Source organism: Dermochelys coriacea, chromosome 5 (genome assembly GCF_009764565.3).
Source record: "Dermochelys coriacea isolate rDerCor1 chromosome 5, rDerCor1.pri.v4, whole genome shotgun sequence".
NCBI classification, from domain to species: domain Eukaryota; kingdom Metazoa; phylum Chordata; order Testudines; family Dermochelyidae; genus Dermochelys; species Dermochelys coriacea.
Window position 1 is genome coordinate 126,332,993 of NC_050072.1, and position 16,404 is coordinate 126,349,396.

The 16,404-nt window shown below is 45.6% G+C and overlaps 1 protein-coding gene across 5 annotated transcripts in view; it reads left to right on the plus strand.

Annotated features, from left to right (window-relative positions):
* FBXO10 (F-box protein 10) overlaps window positions 1–16,404 on the plus strand; it is a 67,879-nt gene that overhangs the window by 8,135 nt on the left and 43,340 nt on the right. For 2 of the 5 annotated variants that reach the window (XM_038401505.2, XM_043514424.1), the window contains exons 2-3: window positions 5,568–6,158; window positions 8,629–9,498. In XM_038401505.2, coding sequence (XP_038257433.1) covers window positions 5,574–6,158; window positions 8,629–9,498 — 1,455 coding nt within the window. In that variant the 5' untranslated portion in view covers window positions 5,568–5,573. Of the gene's footprint in view, window positions 1–5,012; window positions 5,124–5,567; window positions 6,159–8,628; window positions 9,499–16,404 lie in introns of those variants that run through there. The other 3 variants (XM_043514423.1, XM_038401506.2, XM_043514425.1) reach the window with 3 other exon arrangements.

Consider the following 16,404-nt stretch of genomic DNA (forward strand, 5'->3'; position numbering starts at 1 on the left):
GAGATTCTGCCATATATTTCATGTCATAGGAGTCTCGGATGATGACCCAGCACGTGTTGTTTGTTTTAAGAACACTTTCACTGCAGATCTGACAAAAACGCAAAGAAGTAGCCAATATGAGATTTCTAAAGATAGCTGCGACACTTGACTCAAGATTTAAAAATCTGAAGTGCCTTCCAAAATCTGAGAGGGATGAGGTATGGAGCTTGCTTTCAGAAGTCTTAAAAGAGTAACACTCTGATGTGGAAACTACAGAACCCGAACCACCAAAAAAAGAAAATCAACCTTCTGCTGGTGGCATCTGACTCAGATGATGAAAATTAACATGCGTCGATCTGTACTGCTTTGGATCGTTAATTGAACAGAACCTGTCATCAGCATGAAGGCATGTCCTCTGGAATGGTTGTTGAATCATGAAGGGACATATGAATCTTTAGAGCATTTGGCTTGTAAATATCTTGTGATGCCAGCTACAAAAGTGCCATGAGAACGCCTGTTCTCACTTTCAGGAGGCATTGTAAATAAGAAGTGGGCAGCAGTATCTCCTGCAAATGTAAATAAACTTGTTTGAGTGATTGGCTGAAGTAGCTCTGAGTGGACTTGTAGGCTCTAAAGTTTTACATTGTTTTATTTTTGAATGCAGGTTTTTTTTACATAATTCTACATTTGTAAATTCAACTTTCTTGATAAAGAGATTGCACTAAAGGACTAGTAACGGGGGAATTGAAAAGTACTATTTATTTTGTTTTTTACAGTGCAAGTATTTGTAATAAAAATAAATATAAACTGAGCACAGTACACTTTGTATTTTGTGTTGTAAGTGAAATCAATATATTTGAAAATGTAGAAAACATCCAAAAATATTTAAATAAATGGTATTCTATTATTGTTTAACGGTGCGATTAGTGGTGATTAATTTTTTTAATCTCTTGACAGCCCTATAAATAACCAGTATAAATGGTGAAATGTAAATTAGATTTCCTAAATGTTATTTTGAATAATCTAGATTCCTAGTAATAGGGAAGTAATTTGAGTTTACTTTTTTTCTGATTCATACATCATCACAAGTCATAAAAATTCTGCAGCCAATTACTTTAGTCTAACTAAAGTCACTGGGCTCAACTTAGGGGTACCTGGATGCAATCTGATATCTTGTGATCCACAGAAAGATGAGCTAGTGGTTCTTTCTGACTTTAAACTTTATGAAACATAGCTTGATTTTTCAAGTAGCAAGTTGAGCTCATGACTCAGCTCGTAAGGGGTGATACAGTCAAATGAGTAAGTAATTGGGAAAGAGTAAATACGAAACCATATGATGTTGTGTTTAGAGCCACTGACCAGAACCACCACACTGTGTTTGAGGCTGTGTGGTCTGGTAGACTGAGCACTGGACTGGGCCTCAGGACATCTGGGTTTTGTGCCTGTTCAGTCAATGGCCTTCCCCTGGACATTGTGCAAACCACTTCTGCTTTCTCACCATGCCTACCTTTTGCTTGTCTTGTCTGCTTACATGGTAAGTTCTCTGGGGGCAAGTGCTGTCTTTTACTGTGTTTGTGCAGCTCCTCGTACATTGGGGGCTTGATCTCAGCTGAGGTTTCTAGACACTTCTGTAATATACATCATTAATTCAACACCATTGCTCTGCAATAAGGAGAGCCTGGGTGGAAGATTCAGGACCCTATTTTTCATTATAGATTTATTTCCTAGTCACCAGTAATGACATTTCCAGCCTCAGAGCTCATATTAACAGGACATTCTTTTTTAGCCATTTTCATGCTTGTTGAGAATAAATATTTGTGTATGTTGAGAGCTATCGATAGTATGGTGTTATGAAAATATTGTTGTGAGGATTGTGCTTGCAAGTCTCCAGTAGGAGAGAGATGTATTGTGGCTTGCAATGTAAAGTAGAAATCCAGGGTGAAATCCTGGTCCTGTTGAAATCAATGGGAGTTTTGCCACTGACTTGAGTGGAGTTAAGATTTCAGCCAGCCAGCTAGGTCTTGTGTTCCTTTTGCACCCGGCCCTCCCATTGGAGGAATGCAGGGTTGGGCCCATGGGAGGAGGAGGAGAACAATATTTAACAAATGTAACAATGAGCTAAAATAGAGAGAAATTATCTTAAATCTCTTGTGGAGACAGATTTGACATAATTCCTGGCCCCACTAATCCTTGAACACTGATCTAAGTTTTCAACAGTTAACTACTGTCCCGGTTTCATTGTGACATTTGTGGGCTGTAAAGAGAAACTTCTGTATGTGTTGTGGGCATGATCCAAACCCCAGTGAAATCACTGGAAAGGTGACTATGGGATGGTGCAAGATGTACTGGGCACATCATTATGGAAGAAATGTAATCCTCTGGGTTTGCTTCACATAGCTGCCTCTTTATCATAACAGAGAACCGGTGAGCATAGCTCAGCTGAGAATGCATCCCAAATCACGTTCCCCAGGGTTCTTCATGGCTAATCCCTCATCTATTGATCTGGATACAAATGTTCCATCATTTAGAAGTGCCTCTTTTACAGGCTTCTTACGTTAATTAAAGTCTGTTTCAGCTTAGAAGCTGGATTTCCCTTTCTCAGATCATGGAATCCAAACCAATGAAAGAAGAACTCATTTTCTGAAATATGAAGCACAGTTTTCAATTGTTTGAAGGACTGACTCCCTCCCCAGCCCCTCCCCTGAAAAAAATACTGAGCTGATGAAATCAGGCTGCAGAGAATCTCCAAGTGTTCCTCGTTAGACCTGTGTCCCAAATGAAGAATGAGAAGCAGAGGCAAGAGCTCCAGAACTTCATCAGCCATTGCTGGCCCCACTTCTCCTGAGCTTGGCTTAGGGGTATCTATCTGTACAGAGTCAGGAAGCTGGCTATGACTGTCCTGGCTTGGGTGGATTCCAAGTAAATCCAAAAGGTCATGATGGGTTCCCCAAAGGTAAGGCCTGAAGCTGTAGTTTGAGCGGCCAGGGGATCAGGCCCCCAAAAGGGAACATCAGTCTCATAAACCATAGTTCCTCATTTAATACAGTTGCCTGTTGGGAACCCTACCTCTGGCATACGCCTTGGCAAGTTCACCTTAGTGCACAGTTCTGCTGTGTCACGTGATTGGGGTTTGTTTGCGAGGTTCCCTGTTTATTTTGTGTCCATGATGCTAGCATCTTGCAAGCATATTATATTCTGAGGTCAGGCTAGGTCCTTTTCTCTTTGCTCTTCATCTCTAGTACTAAAGGCACTTGATAAAGGCCAGATGCTACCGTTGGTCAGGCCTGTACCCACTCTTGTTTTAAAAGCGGGCCCTTACTGCAGTGGTTCTCAACTGTGGCCCGTGAGCCACTTGCAGCCCAATGAGCACACACCTGTGGCCCATGTGACCTCCTCAGGGCTATACAGGTAGTATACATGTTGTTTGGATGCAGCCCACATAACACTTAGAGATTTCAGAGTAGCAGCCGTGTTAGTCTGTATTCGCAAAAAAGAAAAGGAGTACTTGTGGCACCTTAGAGACTAACAAATTTATTTGAGCATAAGCTTTCGTGAGCCACAGCTCACTTCATTGGATGCATTCGGTGGAAAATAATAAATAAATTATAATCTCCCCACTGTATTTTCCACTGAATGCATCCTATGAAGTGAGCTGTAGCTCATGAAAGCTTATGCTCAAATAAATTTGTTAGTCTCTAAGGTGCCACAAGTACTCCTTTTCTTTTTTGCGAACACTTAGAGAGCTGCATATGCGGCCCACAGTGGTAAATAGTTTGAGAACCACTGCCTTACTGGTACCAGCGCAGCACCCAATTCACTGATTAGAACTGAGTGATCCGTTTTGTGGATAATGCACAAGCTGGACTAGAATCTGGCTCACAGACCCATAGCTGCGTTAGGACCGTCAGACCTCAAAAAAGCAGCAAAAGCTTATTTATGTCACTGGAGCCAGTATGTCTGACTCTCAGTGCACACCAGAAGATCTGTTCAGCCAGATGGTGTCGTTTTACATCACCATTTTTCAGAGTGCAGCTGCACTGCATGCAAACGGTTCAATGTTCTCCTGGTAAATACACTCTCGTCAAGCCCTGGATTTCACTCCTTCCTTCAGTTGTCTACTGTGACCTTCTGCAGACAGCAACTTCCACACAGAGATTTTCCTGCTTCACTAAACCCAAACGCCTTTCATTTCTGAGTGTGAGGTACAATGCTACCTCTTCCACTGTTTGATTTATTTTACAGCACAGGGGATTATTGTGCTGGCGGGATCTATAAAGCCAGGTAATCCTTTTTATCCCCCACTCCCCTTTCCTGGGAGTCCTGAAGCTGCAGGATAGAAATGAAAAGCAATGCTTACCACCCTGGGCATCCTAGAGAGACCAAGGTGCATCTGAAGAATTTACAGAGTGTTACAGACTACAAGCCTAAAATTCAGCCTTGTTTGTGCTGAGATTCTAAGAGCTGCCTGGATGCAACAGGACAGAGTCACTCATCTCACACAACATCTCAAGAGATGTCAAGCCACAGGGCTGAATAGCAGAGCTTCCAGAACCCCTATGGGTCTCGGAGTAGCAGGGATTTATTTTTTAAATCTTGGGAGGGCTAAATGTCCAGCTCTGTAAGGATCTTGCTGCTCACGAAAGAGGCAGCTATATTCTATAGGGGAAAATCTACTGTCTTCCCATGCCTGACAGCTGAGTGCCCAAACTATGCCCTAGAGGAGCAGTCTTCAAAGCCCCACAGTCCTAAACACCAGTCAACTTAAAAAATTCAACCTTGTCCTTTGGCTAGCTGAGCAGCCAGCAGCATGGGTAGCACATGAGGATCAGGAGGATGCAACCCATGACCACCCTGATCCTCCTTTGGACCTATAAGGGCAGGTTCAGCCTTTGATATAGCTGTCCTAATTTGTGCCGCCTCCTGCCCACAGCCTGTAGGGGATTTGCAGCAGCCCCTGGTCTGTCTCCCGAAACACCCATCTGCTGAAGACACCCTGTGCCAGTGCTGTTCGGGTTGTTATACCTGTCCCTTTGCACTGATGTAGATGGTCATAGGGCAACACCGAATCTGGCCCAGAGAACAGGCGTACTTGATTGGCTCCTTGGTCTCCAGGTCACACGCTCCAGGGGCCCATCGGCTGCTAGGTATTGTTGTTGTTTTTTACATCAGTGACTGTGAAAGACCATCATTCTGGTTGGGTGGCACCGGGCTCTGCCTTGGCACTGGTGTAGTTGCCCACATGAGATGCCAGGCAGTGCTGAATGAGGCCCCTGATGTGCATTGAAGCCTTGACTTGGATTCTGCAGGGAGTGGGTTGTTGGTGCTCTGCACAGCCATCCAGGAAGGTTGGGTTCACTTTTCAGTCCTGGCCTCTCTCTCTGGGTCAGCTGGGGCCAGGAGAAGGGCAAAGGCAGCACAGCCAGCCCTTGAGGGGCAGGGCGGGGCGGAGCTAGTGGTTGCAGAACAAACCCATTGGACATATACAGGGAATGAAGTGAGACTGAGGCCACAGGAAGGAACTGTCACAGGTCTAACCAATGCCTGCCTTTGATTGTCTAACACCTGTCTTTGTGTCCCACTGTTGCTAGGTGACTATGGAGATCAGTGGTCTCCCGGTGGAGTTGTGGCGCCTGATTTTATCCTACTTGCGTCTGCCTGACCTTGGCCGCTGCAGTCTAGTTTGCCGAGCTTGGTACGAGCTGATCCTCAGTTTGGATAACACCCGATGGCGCCAGCTGTGCCTAGGCTGCATTGAATGCAGACACCCGAACTGGCCCAACCAGCCCCATGTGGAGCCCCAGTCCTGGCGGGAAGCCTTCAAACAGCACTACGTCGCCTCAAAAACCTGGACCAAAAACACCCAGGACTTTGAGTCCTCCCACTGCTTCTACTTGTTCCGAAGGAAGAAGGACCGTCGTGTCCTCCACGTGGGGCAGGGCTGCGAGTTCGATACCCTCCGAGCCGGCTTGGCCTCGGCCGACGTCTACGACCGGATTGTGCTGCTGCCGGGGGTATACGAAGAGCAGAGTGAGATCATCCTCAAGGTGCCAGTGGAGATCATGGGGCAGGGGAAGCTAGGAGATGTGGCCCTGCTGGTCAGCATTGATCAGCACTGCCCAACCACTCGCCTGTGCAACGTGGTCTTTATGCCAGCCTGGTTCACCCCCGTTGTGTACAAGGTGGGTCGGAAACTCTCACAATGGGTGTCTTTAGGGCGTTCGAGGTGGCCCTGGCTGGAGATGGGACGTGGGAGGGGCGGGGGGGTGGGACGATGCTCTGAGGCGGCAGTGAGCATTCTCTTCTTTGGCCAGCTGGTTCTTGCTCTCGTGCTCAGAGTCTAACTGGTTGCCGTATGTGGGGTTGGGAAGGAATTTCCTGCCGGGTCGGGACCCGGAAGGGTTTTTGCCTTCCTCTGCAGCTTGGAGTGTGGGGCATCTGGGTGTATCTCAGTAAATCAGTTCCCTGTCATTGCAGGGCTTTGAGTGCTGGTGCACCTCAGTCCCTCCTGTTCTCTGCCTGTGGTTCACAGTAGTTTAGTCTCCTGAGGGCTGTAATACTTTGGTCTAATTCTGATTGTTGGATTTAGTGTGCGGGTGCTGGGGGGTCTTTGTGGCCTGTGAGATGCAGGTCAGAGTGGTCCCTATGACATGTCTTCCTGGAGGATGCACACACATGATCTCATTCATGCTCTTTTTTAGTAGTGTTACCAAGGCTTAGAGAAGTCAGGACTCCTGAATTCTCTTTTTGGCATGGTAGCTATTTGATCTTGCCCATGTCACCTTGGGGCCTGGTCCAGACATTTGTACTCCATGAAGCCAATTGGGCTACTCGAGGCGCAGCCATGAGAGTAAAAGTTTGAAAATCTGACCTCTTGCCTCTAGAGCTTTGCCTCAGTTGAGCTGTCTGTAAAATGGAAACCTACCTTACAGGAGTAGTGGAACTCTGTTATTTTTAGAAATAATTTAATTATCTACTTCATTTAACTTAATTGTTTTTAAAATGCTCAGAGGAAAAGTGCTATACAAGTATTAAAAAGAAAAACTGTCAGGGTAAAAAAAAATCATATTTAATAAACAATAGATTTCCTGCTCTGTGTTTGTTTAGATTATTGAAACACAGATTAATTTACTCTTCACTGTTGCATGCTATTTAGTGATGTTGTCCATTTCTCTCAGCCTCCACAATGAAAGTAGATACATTTCCCTTCCCCATCAGTTTTGCTTTCTGGATCATAATCAGCTCAACGCTTCAGCATTTGGGTTGCAGACAGTGAATGGAGAATGTTTCCTTCCAAATAAGCCCATTTCCCATATTTTTATTTTAAAAAGAAGATGGAGCCATGAATTGGGCTTAGATTTTGCAAAAGCTTTTACAAAATAATTTGTTTAGCCTGAAATTGACTTGATACTGTCCCTTTTAAGTAGCTTAAAAAAAAGAGGAGGGGTAAAGATGTAGGTGTTAGATGCACGATCTAGCTGATCCCTCGCTAAAATACTGCAATGTTCTTCATTTGTTTATCTTAGCGCTTTGATTTGAAAGTCTGCTCCTTTACCCTGGGAATGTGCAATGTGTGGCTGACGAAGAAAAGGTCAGGTATAAAAATTGGAGAGTTGTGCAAAATGATTCCTGTGGCTTGGGAGCTCCTGTCCCCAGTCACTGATTGTATCTTCTTATTGAAATCTCCCACACTGTTTGGGAACCACTGTACCAGATCCCTGTGGGTCATGGCTCATGTACGTTGTCAGGGCAAGGTGGGGACACTGACACTGCCTGTCTCGTACTTGTTGTGAGGATAAGCAGAGAGCTTTGTAGCACCTCCTGTAGGAGAGTCCTGTCTTTTCTCACCACAAGGTACATAAAGATTACTGAGGCTGATCTCCAAGGCTTTCTGCACACAAGCTATGCTGGTTTGTGTCACAAAGCCCCCCAAGCCATGGAAGGGACAGCTGACGACATGACAGACGTCAGCAATCCAGCGCCACGTTCACGGGACAACAGTGAAGAGTGAATGAAGTTTCCAGTGCTAAAGCAATCTCCCTGCCTAACGCTGACCCATAGATGTGTGAGAGAAACATTTAACTTTCTTGCACAATGCTTGGGACCTGGCATACAACAGATGGAGCATGTGTGATAGTATGTAGAGCAGATGCTGTATATGCTCCTGGTACATTTATAAGTATTAAGGCAAGAAGAGGCCATTAGGATGTCTAGTCCAACCTCCTCTATATCACTGGCTTTTACATTTCACCCACTTACACCTGTAGTGAGCCCAACAACTTGTATAAAAAAGGCTGACAACTAAAACTGCCAGGGGTAGGGACCAACTCATAGTAGATGGATGCTGCTCAGTTCAATGGTCCCAACAGGTCATGTTGAGTCACCTAGTTGATGGGATGTGGCACCTGGAACATGCCACGCTATCTAGCATCATAAAGGTAACTGATTGAGATTGGGGCAGTTAAATGCATGGACTCTTGGTGCAGAAGCCAATGGGTGTCGGTTACCCATGACACACGCCAGTTCCATGTGCCACTAGATGTGTGTGTTTTGGAGGGGGAATGGTTTGAGAAGTGGAATGGGACATAATGGTATCCCCAGGAATGTGAGTTATTTTTGTATTTATTTTGTCTCATGATCGTTCTTCTCCAGACAACCTCTGGCCACGTCCAGTTTGACAACTGCAACTTTGAGAATGGGCAGCTGCAGATCCACGCCCCGGGGACATGCCAGGTGAAGTTCTGCACCTTCAATCAGTCCAGCATCCATTTCCACAGCGTGGCCCTTGGGGTCCTGGAAAACTGTGAGTTCACTGGCAGCGAAAATGCCTCTGTCACCATAGAGGGCATCCCTTCCTCTGAGAGGAACTGGGCCTGCAAACACCTAACCACACTGGCCAAGTCTCACTGCGTGTTACAGGCGTCAGACCCTGCGCTTTGCAACGCGTCGAAGTGGGGCGGCTGGGGCGGTCTGCCAACAAGGAACTTAAGGACCTGTGAGATCGTGGTGGGTGGGGACCAAAATAATTTACTTCCTGATTCCAAGACTCAGCTGGTGCTTGAAAAAGCAGGTGAGAAAGAGGCTGAAGTCAATGGCAAACTTTATATAGCAAAGGAGGGGGAAGCCATGACCCTGGAGACAGACTCTAGTGACGGTGAGCTGAGCACGAGCAGCGAGAATGAGGAAGACGACCGGTCAATGTACAAACTGTCCTATCGGGCCCATGGTCTGAGCCACATGCTGGCCCACATGATCCACAGCAGGCCGCAAACCGATGGACTCACCGCCCTGCAGAGGGACCTGGAGCTCAAAACTCTGCAGCAGGAGCTGCAGAGGGACAAGGAGGCCCAGTCTCTCGCCAGCTCTCTGCAAGGATGCCTCATTCGGAAGTGCCTATTCAGGGATGGGAAAGGTGGGGTCTTTGTCTGCTCGCAAGGGCGAGCCAAGCTGGAAGGGAGCGTCTTCAGGGAGCTGACCTATGCTGTGCGGTGCATACAGAACAGCAAGGTGCTGTACAGGCTGGTAATGAAACACTCCCACATGCCTGGGGATTCAGTTGGCAGAGCCTACAGGCCACGTTGTTAACCAGCCTCATGCTTTGCACCTGCACTTAAAGTGTGGGTGCAAATGAAAGCACTTGGATGTCTCCTTGATTGTATCTTCAGATCAAGTTGTTAGACATCCAAGTGCTGTCAGTTCTGGAGGCATCTGACACTCCCTGCAAAGTTAGAGGCTCGATGGAGACCCCTTTAAAAATGTGGTGCTATCTGTCAGCATTTCCAAGTACATCTATGAACATGCTGAACGTGCCAAGGAGCCACCCAGTTAGCAATGTAGGAACACAGGAATTGCCAGACTGCATCAGAGTGTGGTCCGTCTAGCCCAGTGTCCCACCGCTGACAACAGCCAGTACCACCTGCTTCAGAGGAACGTGCAAGAAACTCTGCAGTAGGTAGCAAGGAAGTAACCTGCTCAAAGAGACAGTTCCTTCCTAACCTCTGAAAGCTGGAGGCTGAAGCATAAAGGTTTATACCTCTTTATCAGCATAGATTTGTAAAGTGGCCCTGTGCTCTATGAATGCTAAAGAGTTCAGAATGTTGAAAAATTAATATCCCTTCAGAAAGGATGTAGGAAATGAAATTCACCAAAAAACCCTGACAAACCAATTCAGACTATCAGAAAAAACTTCTTGACAGTGAGCTCTTATGGAGGGATACTGATGTAAAGGAGTGAAGGATCAGGTCTTGGTTTAGTATACGGGGAGTATAAGATTTCTGATGCGCTTAACTATTCATGTCCTTGCTCTCAAGTGCCTGGTTCTGTGCCTGTTCTCACTTAGCAACCGTAACTGGTTTTCTCAAATGAAATGCGTTTGCCATGGTACCTGTGACTAGTTTTGGGTCCTAACTGTTCCACCGAAAGCTGACCTGAAGCTAAATGGTCAAGATGATTGTAGCGCTATAGACACCATGTGGAACAGGTGCTTATCCCTACAGCAGCACACAGGAGAGGTGAATGTCTGAGAGGTAGCCCTCAGCTCTTGGCAGTTCACAATTTTGGGCAGGTCTACCACACACTGGGGTGGTGACACCCATGTTGTCTAGGCTACATGCTTGGAAACATTTGTTTCTTAGCAATAAGAATGTGGAAAGGGCACATGAACCGTACATGAACTGAACCGTAACATTAAACACTCAGAGGAGGGCTACTGCAAGCTGATTGGCTGCACTAATGAGTGAGGCACTAGGTGGGAGATTACATTCATTATATAATGATGCTTCCCAGATGAAATGCTTTGCAATGGCACCCGGCAGTGTCCTCATCCTCCCTTCCAAGTCATTAACTCCACTCATCTGCTTATAGGGAAAGAGATTTTAGTTAGTTTTTTAGGCAACAGCTAGTTCTAACACCTACCCCCTTCACCACAAACACATCGTAATCCTGGTAGATCCTAAACAAATGATCTTATAAATTAAGAATGAGAAGGATCATTTATGTCGCTTAGAGCATTCTCCAGCCAGGACAGCAGCATATGCTCTAGTGCTGTGCCCAGCCATGTATTAAACGTCTTTCACGTTATCACTTCCATTACTTGAAGTCTGATAGATTAGTATCAAAACGAGGGAGATTTGCACAAGAAACAAATCTTTGTGTGCAAATGGAGAATGTTATCAGGGCCTTATCCAAAAGCAATTACTGCCTGTGAAGACTTTACAGAGACTTGAGAGGGCTTTGGATCGGGTCCTGGTGTAGTAACTTGGGCTCTAGTGAAGCAGACACTTACACAGCACATAACTGTGCTAATGCAAGTAGCCCCACTGGGGCAGGGAATGGAAACAGGAAGGATGGAAATACCTAGGCTGGAGGTGGAAATGTTCTGGTGAAAACTGGACAGAATTTAGCATTTGGGTTAACACCCCTTGTGACACTTTCTCGCAGTGCCCAGGACTGAGGGGCAGGTTCGCTGAGTTGGAAAATGAAGAGGAGAGGCAGGCAGTAACAGAAGGGAAGAGTGGCTAGTTCAGCAAGACAAGGGGAAGAGTCAATGGAGTTCAGAGCCCCAGGAAGACAGAGGATGACTCTCAGAAGTTTGCAAGTGAGAACAGAAGACAAGAGGACTTGCAGTCAGAAAAAACAGAAGGTGGAAGGCTGGAGAATTGCACCATCACCAGGAAGAGGCAGGTCCATGTGATTGCGGATTCCCTGCTAAGAAGAACAGACAGGCCTGTCCCCAGAGCTGATGCGGAGAACAGAAGGGTGCGCTTGTAACCCACACACCTTCTGGGCATGGTGCTCTGTCCCATCTAGTGGCACTGAGACCATTTAAAGAGAGAGATAGATAAGGCTGTAGAGCAGACTCATTTTAACAGCCAGTTGGCTTTTCGCTCATGCAGTAGAAGCCCGTGCACTAAGCTCCGGAGGCCCCGGGTTCAATCCCACCTGCCGACGACCAGGAAGCTAAGATATGGGATGTGGACCTGAGGCTGAAGAGGATCCTAATGGGAGCTGGAAAGAATCCACTGATTGTCCTTCATGCAGGAACAAATGATGCTGCAGTGCTTCAAGGGAGACTCTGCCAGGCTGGGGAAGATGCTTAAGAAATGGATGCTGAGATGATCTTCAGTGGAATTCTACCTGTCCCTGGAGGAGGAGAATGAAGGCGAGACAAGATAATGAAGATCAACAGATGGCTCAGGCAATGGTGCCATAGGGAGAGCTTTGGGATGTTTGACTGTTGGGAGGCATTCACGGGCAGGGGACTGTTCTCATGGGATGGACTCCCCCTGAGTAGGGAGGGAAATAGACTTCTAGGATGGAAGGTGGCACAACTGATTAAAAGAGCTTTAAACTAGGAATTCAGGGGAGATGGTTGGGAGATACTCCTCTCATTTCCATGCCTGAGTCTAATATTGAGCAGGAAGAAAATCAAGTGAAAGAAAGTACAGCGATGGAGAAAGTAACAGAGGTAGGAGAATGGACATCAGGAGGAAAGGTAGTGCCAGTACCACTGACAGTAACAGTCAGATAGGCGATACTGGCAGTAGGATTACTCTGTCTAATTGGGTGAGGAATCTGGGCAAAGCCAAGCACAAATAACTAAGATGTGTGTACACCAATGTGAGGGGTCTGGGTAACGAAATGCAGAAACTAGAACTACTGGTGCAAGAAGTGAAAGCAAATATAGAGATAACGTAAATATGGTGGAATAGTTGTCATGACTGGAGTACAGGTATTGAAGGGTATGTGCTGTTCAGGAAAGACAAAAATAAAAATAAAGGTGGTGGAGTAGCATTGTATATTAATGATGAGGTAGTTAGAAGTGATGGAATGGATAAAACTGAATCTGTTTGGGTCAGAATCACTTTGGGGAGGAAAGGTAACAGAGGCTCCTCTGGGAGAGTGCTTGAGGTCTGCTATAGACCCCCAGGATCTGATTTGGATATGGATAGAGACCTCTTTAAAATATTTGTAATGAAATAAGCACTAATGGGAATTATGTGGTTATGGGGGACTTTAATTTCCCAGATATAGATGGGAGGACAAGTGCTACTAAGCATGGTATGGCCCAGACTTTTTCAGTTATGATCGCTGAGCGATTTCTTCACCAAATAGTTGCCAACCAACAAGAGGTGATGCCATTTTAGAGTTTGTGTTGGTAAGTAGCTAGGACCTCATAGAAGAATTGGTTGTAGGGGACAACATTGGTTCGAGTGATTGAGTTAATTCAGTTTAAACTAAATGGAAGGATCAACAAAAATAGGTCTGCAACTAGGGTCCTTCATTTCAAAGGGAAAATTTTATAAAATTAGGGGAATTAGGGAAGTGGACTGGACTGATGAACTCAAGGATCTGAATGTGGAGGAGGCTTGGAATTAGTTTCTGCAGCTTTAACTTAAAGTATCTGAAGCCTGCATCCCAAGCAAGGGGAAAAAATCAGAGGGAAGGGTTGCAGACCAAACTGGATGAACAAGCATCAAAGACAGGTGATTAAGAGAAAGCAGAGTGCCTTCAAGGAATGGAAGATGGGTTGGATCAGCAAGGGAAGCTACCTCTGGGAGGTGAGACTGCGTAGGGAAAAAGTGAAAACTGCCAAAAGCCAAGTGGAATTGGACCTTGCAAAGGGAATTAAAACCAATAGTAGAAGGTTTTATAGCCATATAAATAAAAAGAAAATAAGGAAAGAGGAAGTGGGACTATTAAACCCAAGGATCAGGTGGAGATTAAAGATAATCTAGGCAAAGCTCAACACCTAACCAAATATTTTGCCTCAGTTTTTAATAAGGATAATGAGGTGCTTGTACAGTGGCTAATGGGACCAAGGATATGGAAATAGAAATTATTACATTTGAGGTGGAAGCCAAACTCAAGCAGTTTAATGGAACCAAATCAGGGACTCCAGAAAATCTCCATCCAAGACTATTAAAAGAATGGGCATATGAAATTGCAAGCCCATAACAAGGATTTTTAATGAATCTGTACTCTGATGACTGGGAAATTGCTAATATAGTACCTATATTTAAGAAATGAGGAGGGGGGAAGTGATCTGGAAAAGTTTGACTTCAATTGTATGCAAGGTCTTAGAACAAATTTTGAAAGAGAGAATAGTTAAGGACAGAGAGGTAAATGGTAATTGGGATAAAATACAATATGGTTTTATAAAAGGTAGTCGTGTTGGACCAATCTGATCTCGGTCTTTGAGACTATCCCAGTTTTTTAGACAAAGGAAATGCAGTAGCTTTAATCTACTGGGATGTCAGGAAAACATTTGATACAATTCCACCTGGGAAATTATTTAGTTGGAGAAGATGGGGGTTAATATGCAAATTGAAAGTTGGATAAGGAATTGGTTGAAGGGGAGATAACAGTGGGTCACACTGAAAGGTGAACTTCCAGGCTAGAGGGAGGTTACTAGTGGAGATCCTCAAGGATTGGTCTAGGGACCAATTTTAATTCTCATTTTCATTCATAACCTTGGCACAAAAAGTAGGAGTGTGCTAAGAAAATCTGCGGGTGATACAAAGTTAGGACATATTGCCAATATGGATGTCAGCTCCCTAATGCCTCCAGCCTTTCAGCCACTCAAGTTCTCTTTTGAGGGCTATGCCAGCCTCAGCTCTGCTTTGCCGGCTGTACCCCAGCCCCCAAACTCCTTCAAAGCCTCCAGTAGTGTCCAGTCCCTGTCACTGGACACTCACAGCAATTACCAGGGAAGGTGTCCCCAGAGAGATAACACCCCCTCAAGCTTATTTGATTCAGCTGAATATCAGCCCCAGTGTAACACCACAGCACTGCAATCTATTGATTGTGAAAACACATCTTGCCCTTTGTTACTAAGTATGTATTTTTAAGAGACAGTGAGCAAGGATAAGAACAGGTTACAAAGAAAACAAAAGGTATAACATGCTTCTTACAGTCTGAACTTAACTTTAACAGGCTAAAATCCTTGTCTCACCTAAAACACTAGCGTCCATGACTAGGATCCTGCTCTGAAGAATGAAAACAGCGCTGTCCTTTGTGTTGCCTCAGTGAAGGATGACAAAATGTCTTTTTGCTTCTCTGTACATTTCCAAACTCTGTGTCCACTCCCTCCACCTCTCCCCCAAAAGGCAGGATGACCCTTGTGGTTCCCTTCCTGGGGTGCTGGCTCCAAGGTGTCTTCCCCTCCTCCTGCACTAATTTGCTCTTGTGAATTTCTTCTCGGCCTGGCATCTGAGACCATTCACTTCCAGTTCATTTTCTGAGCTTGATTTGAATTGATTGCCTAATCCCCATTCAGTTTGCTGTGTCCTGTCACTTCTCTTGGAGAGAATGTGCGAGGCTAGAAATTAGCCTGTCTGGCTCCAGGGGGCTGGCTATTTGAAGTGGATGAAATCTTTTAACTTTAGAACTCGGAAGCTGTACAATAAAATCCCTACCCCGTTTCCTCTTATTACAGAGCTACAATGACATGATTCTTATCTAAAACAGCTTCCCTCTTATCCCCATTGGAGCAGCTGGGCCATGTTATTTGCAGCTGAGAGCGTTATATCACAGCTCCAGCAGGCCCCAGCCATACACACACAAAGAGGTATTAGTAACAATAAGGGCCTGATTTAAGGCAGGGGAACTCAGAGTTCAGAAAAAAGAAAAGGAGTACTTGTGGCACCTTAGAGACTAACAAATTTATTAGAGCATAAGCTTTCGTGAGCTACAGCTCACTTCATCGGATGCATTTGGTGGAAAAAACAGAGGGGAGATTGATACACCCGTGTATATCAATCTCCCCTCTGTTTTTTCCACCAAATGCATCCGATGAAGTGAGCTGTAGCTCACGAAAGCTTATGCTCTAATAAATTTGTTAGTCTCTAAGGTGCCACAAGTACTCCTTTTCTTTTTGCGAATACAGACTAACACGGCTGCTACTCTGAAACCTGTCAGAGTTCAGAGTTACAGTTTGTGCTTCATTCATGCCTCTGAAGGTTGCGGGGAGGAAACTGGCTGTGTATAGGGAGGGGACAATGGGCCTCGCCCTTGGTTCTCTGTTTGATGGTGTTTGCAAACCAGGGAACATGCCCTGTGGTACTGGGAGAATCTGGCCAGATTTGCTGCTGGAGCAAGTGGGTGCAGCTCCATTGTGCTCAGTGGAGTCTTCTCCCATTTCCAGTAGCAGAGAATTTACCCAGTGGATTGAGGCCTGGGAGAGTCACCCCAGTGCAAAGGGAGATCCTGTGGTGGGACAGTCACTCCTGTGCCACTCTCCTCTCTGTCATAACAGGTGTTGCTGGAGGAAAGGGGAGGCCAGCAACACTCCCCACTATCCCAGCTGCAGTTTTGACACTACAGACTGTTAGCGGCTGATGTAAATTAGAGCATCCTCTGAGTGAGAACCAGCTGTGCATCCAGCGGCCCCCGAATCAGGGGAGCACGGCACAGTGCCAGAGGAAAGCT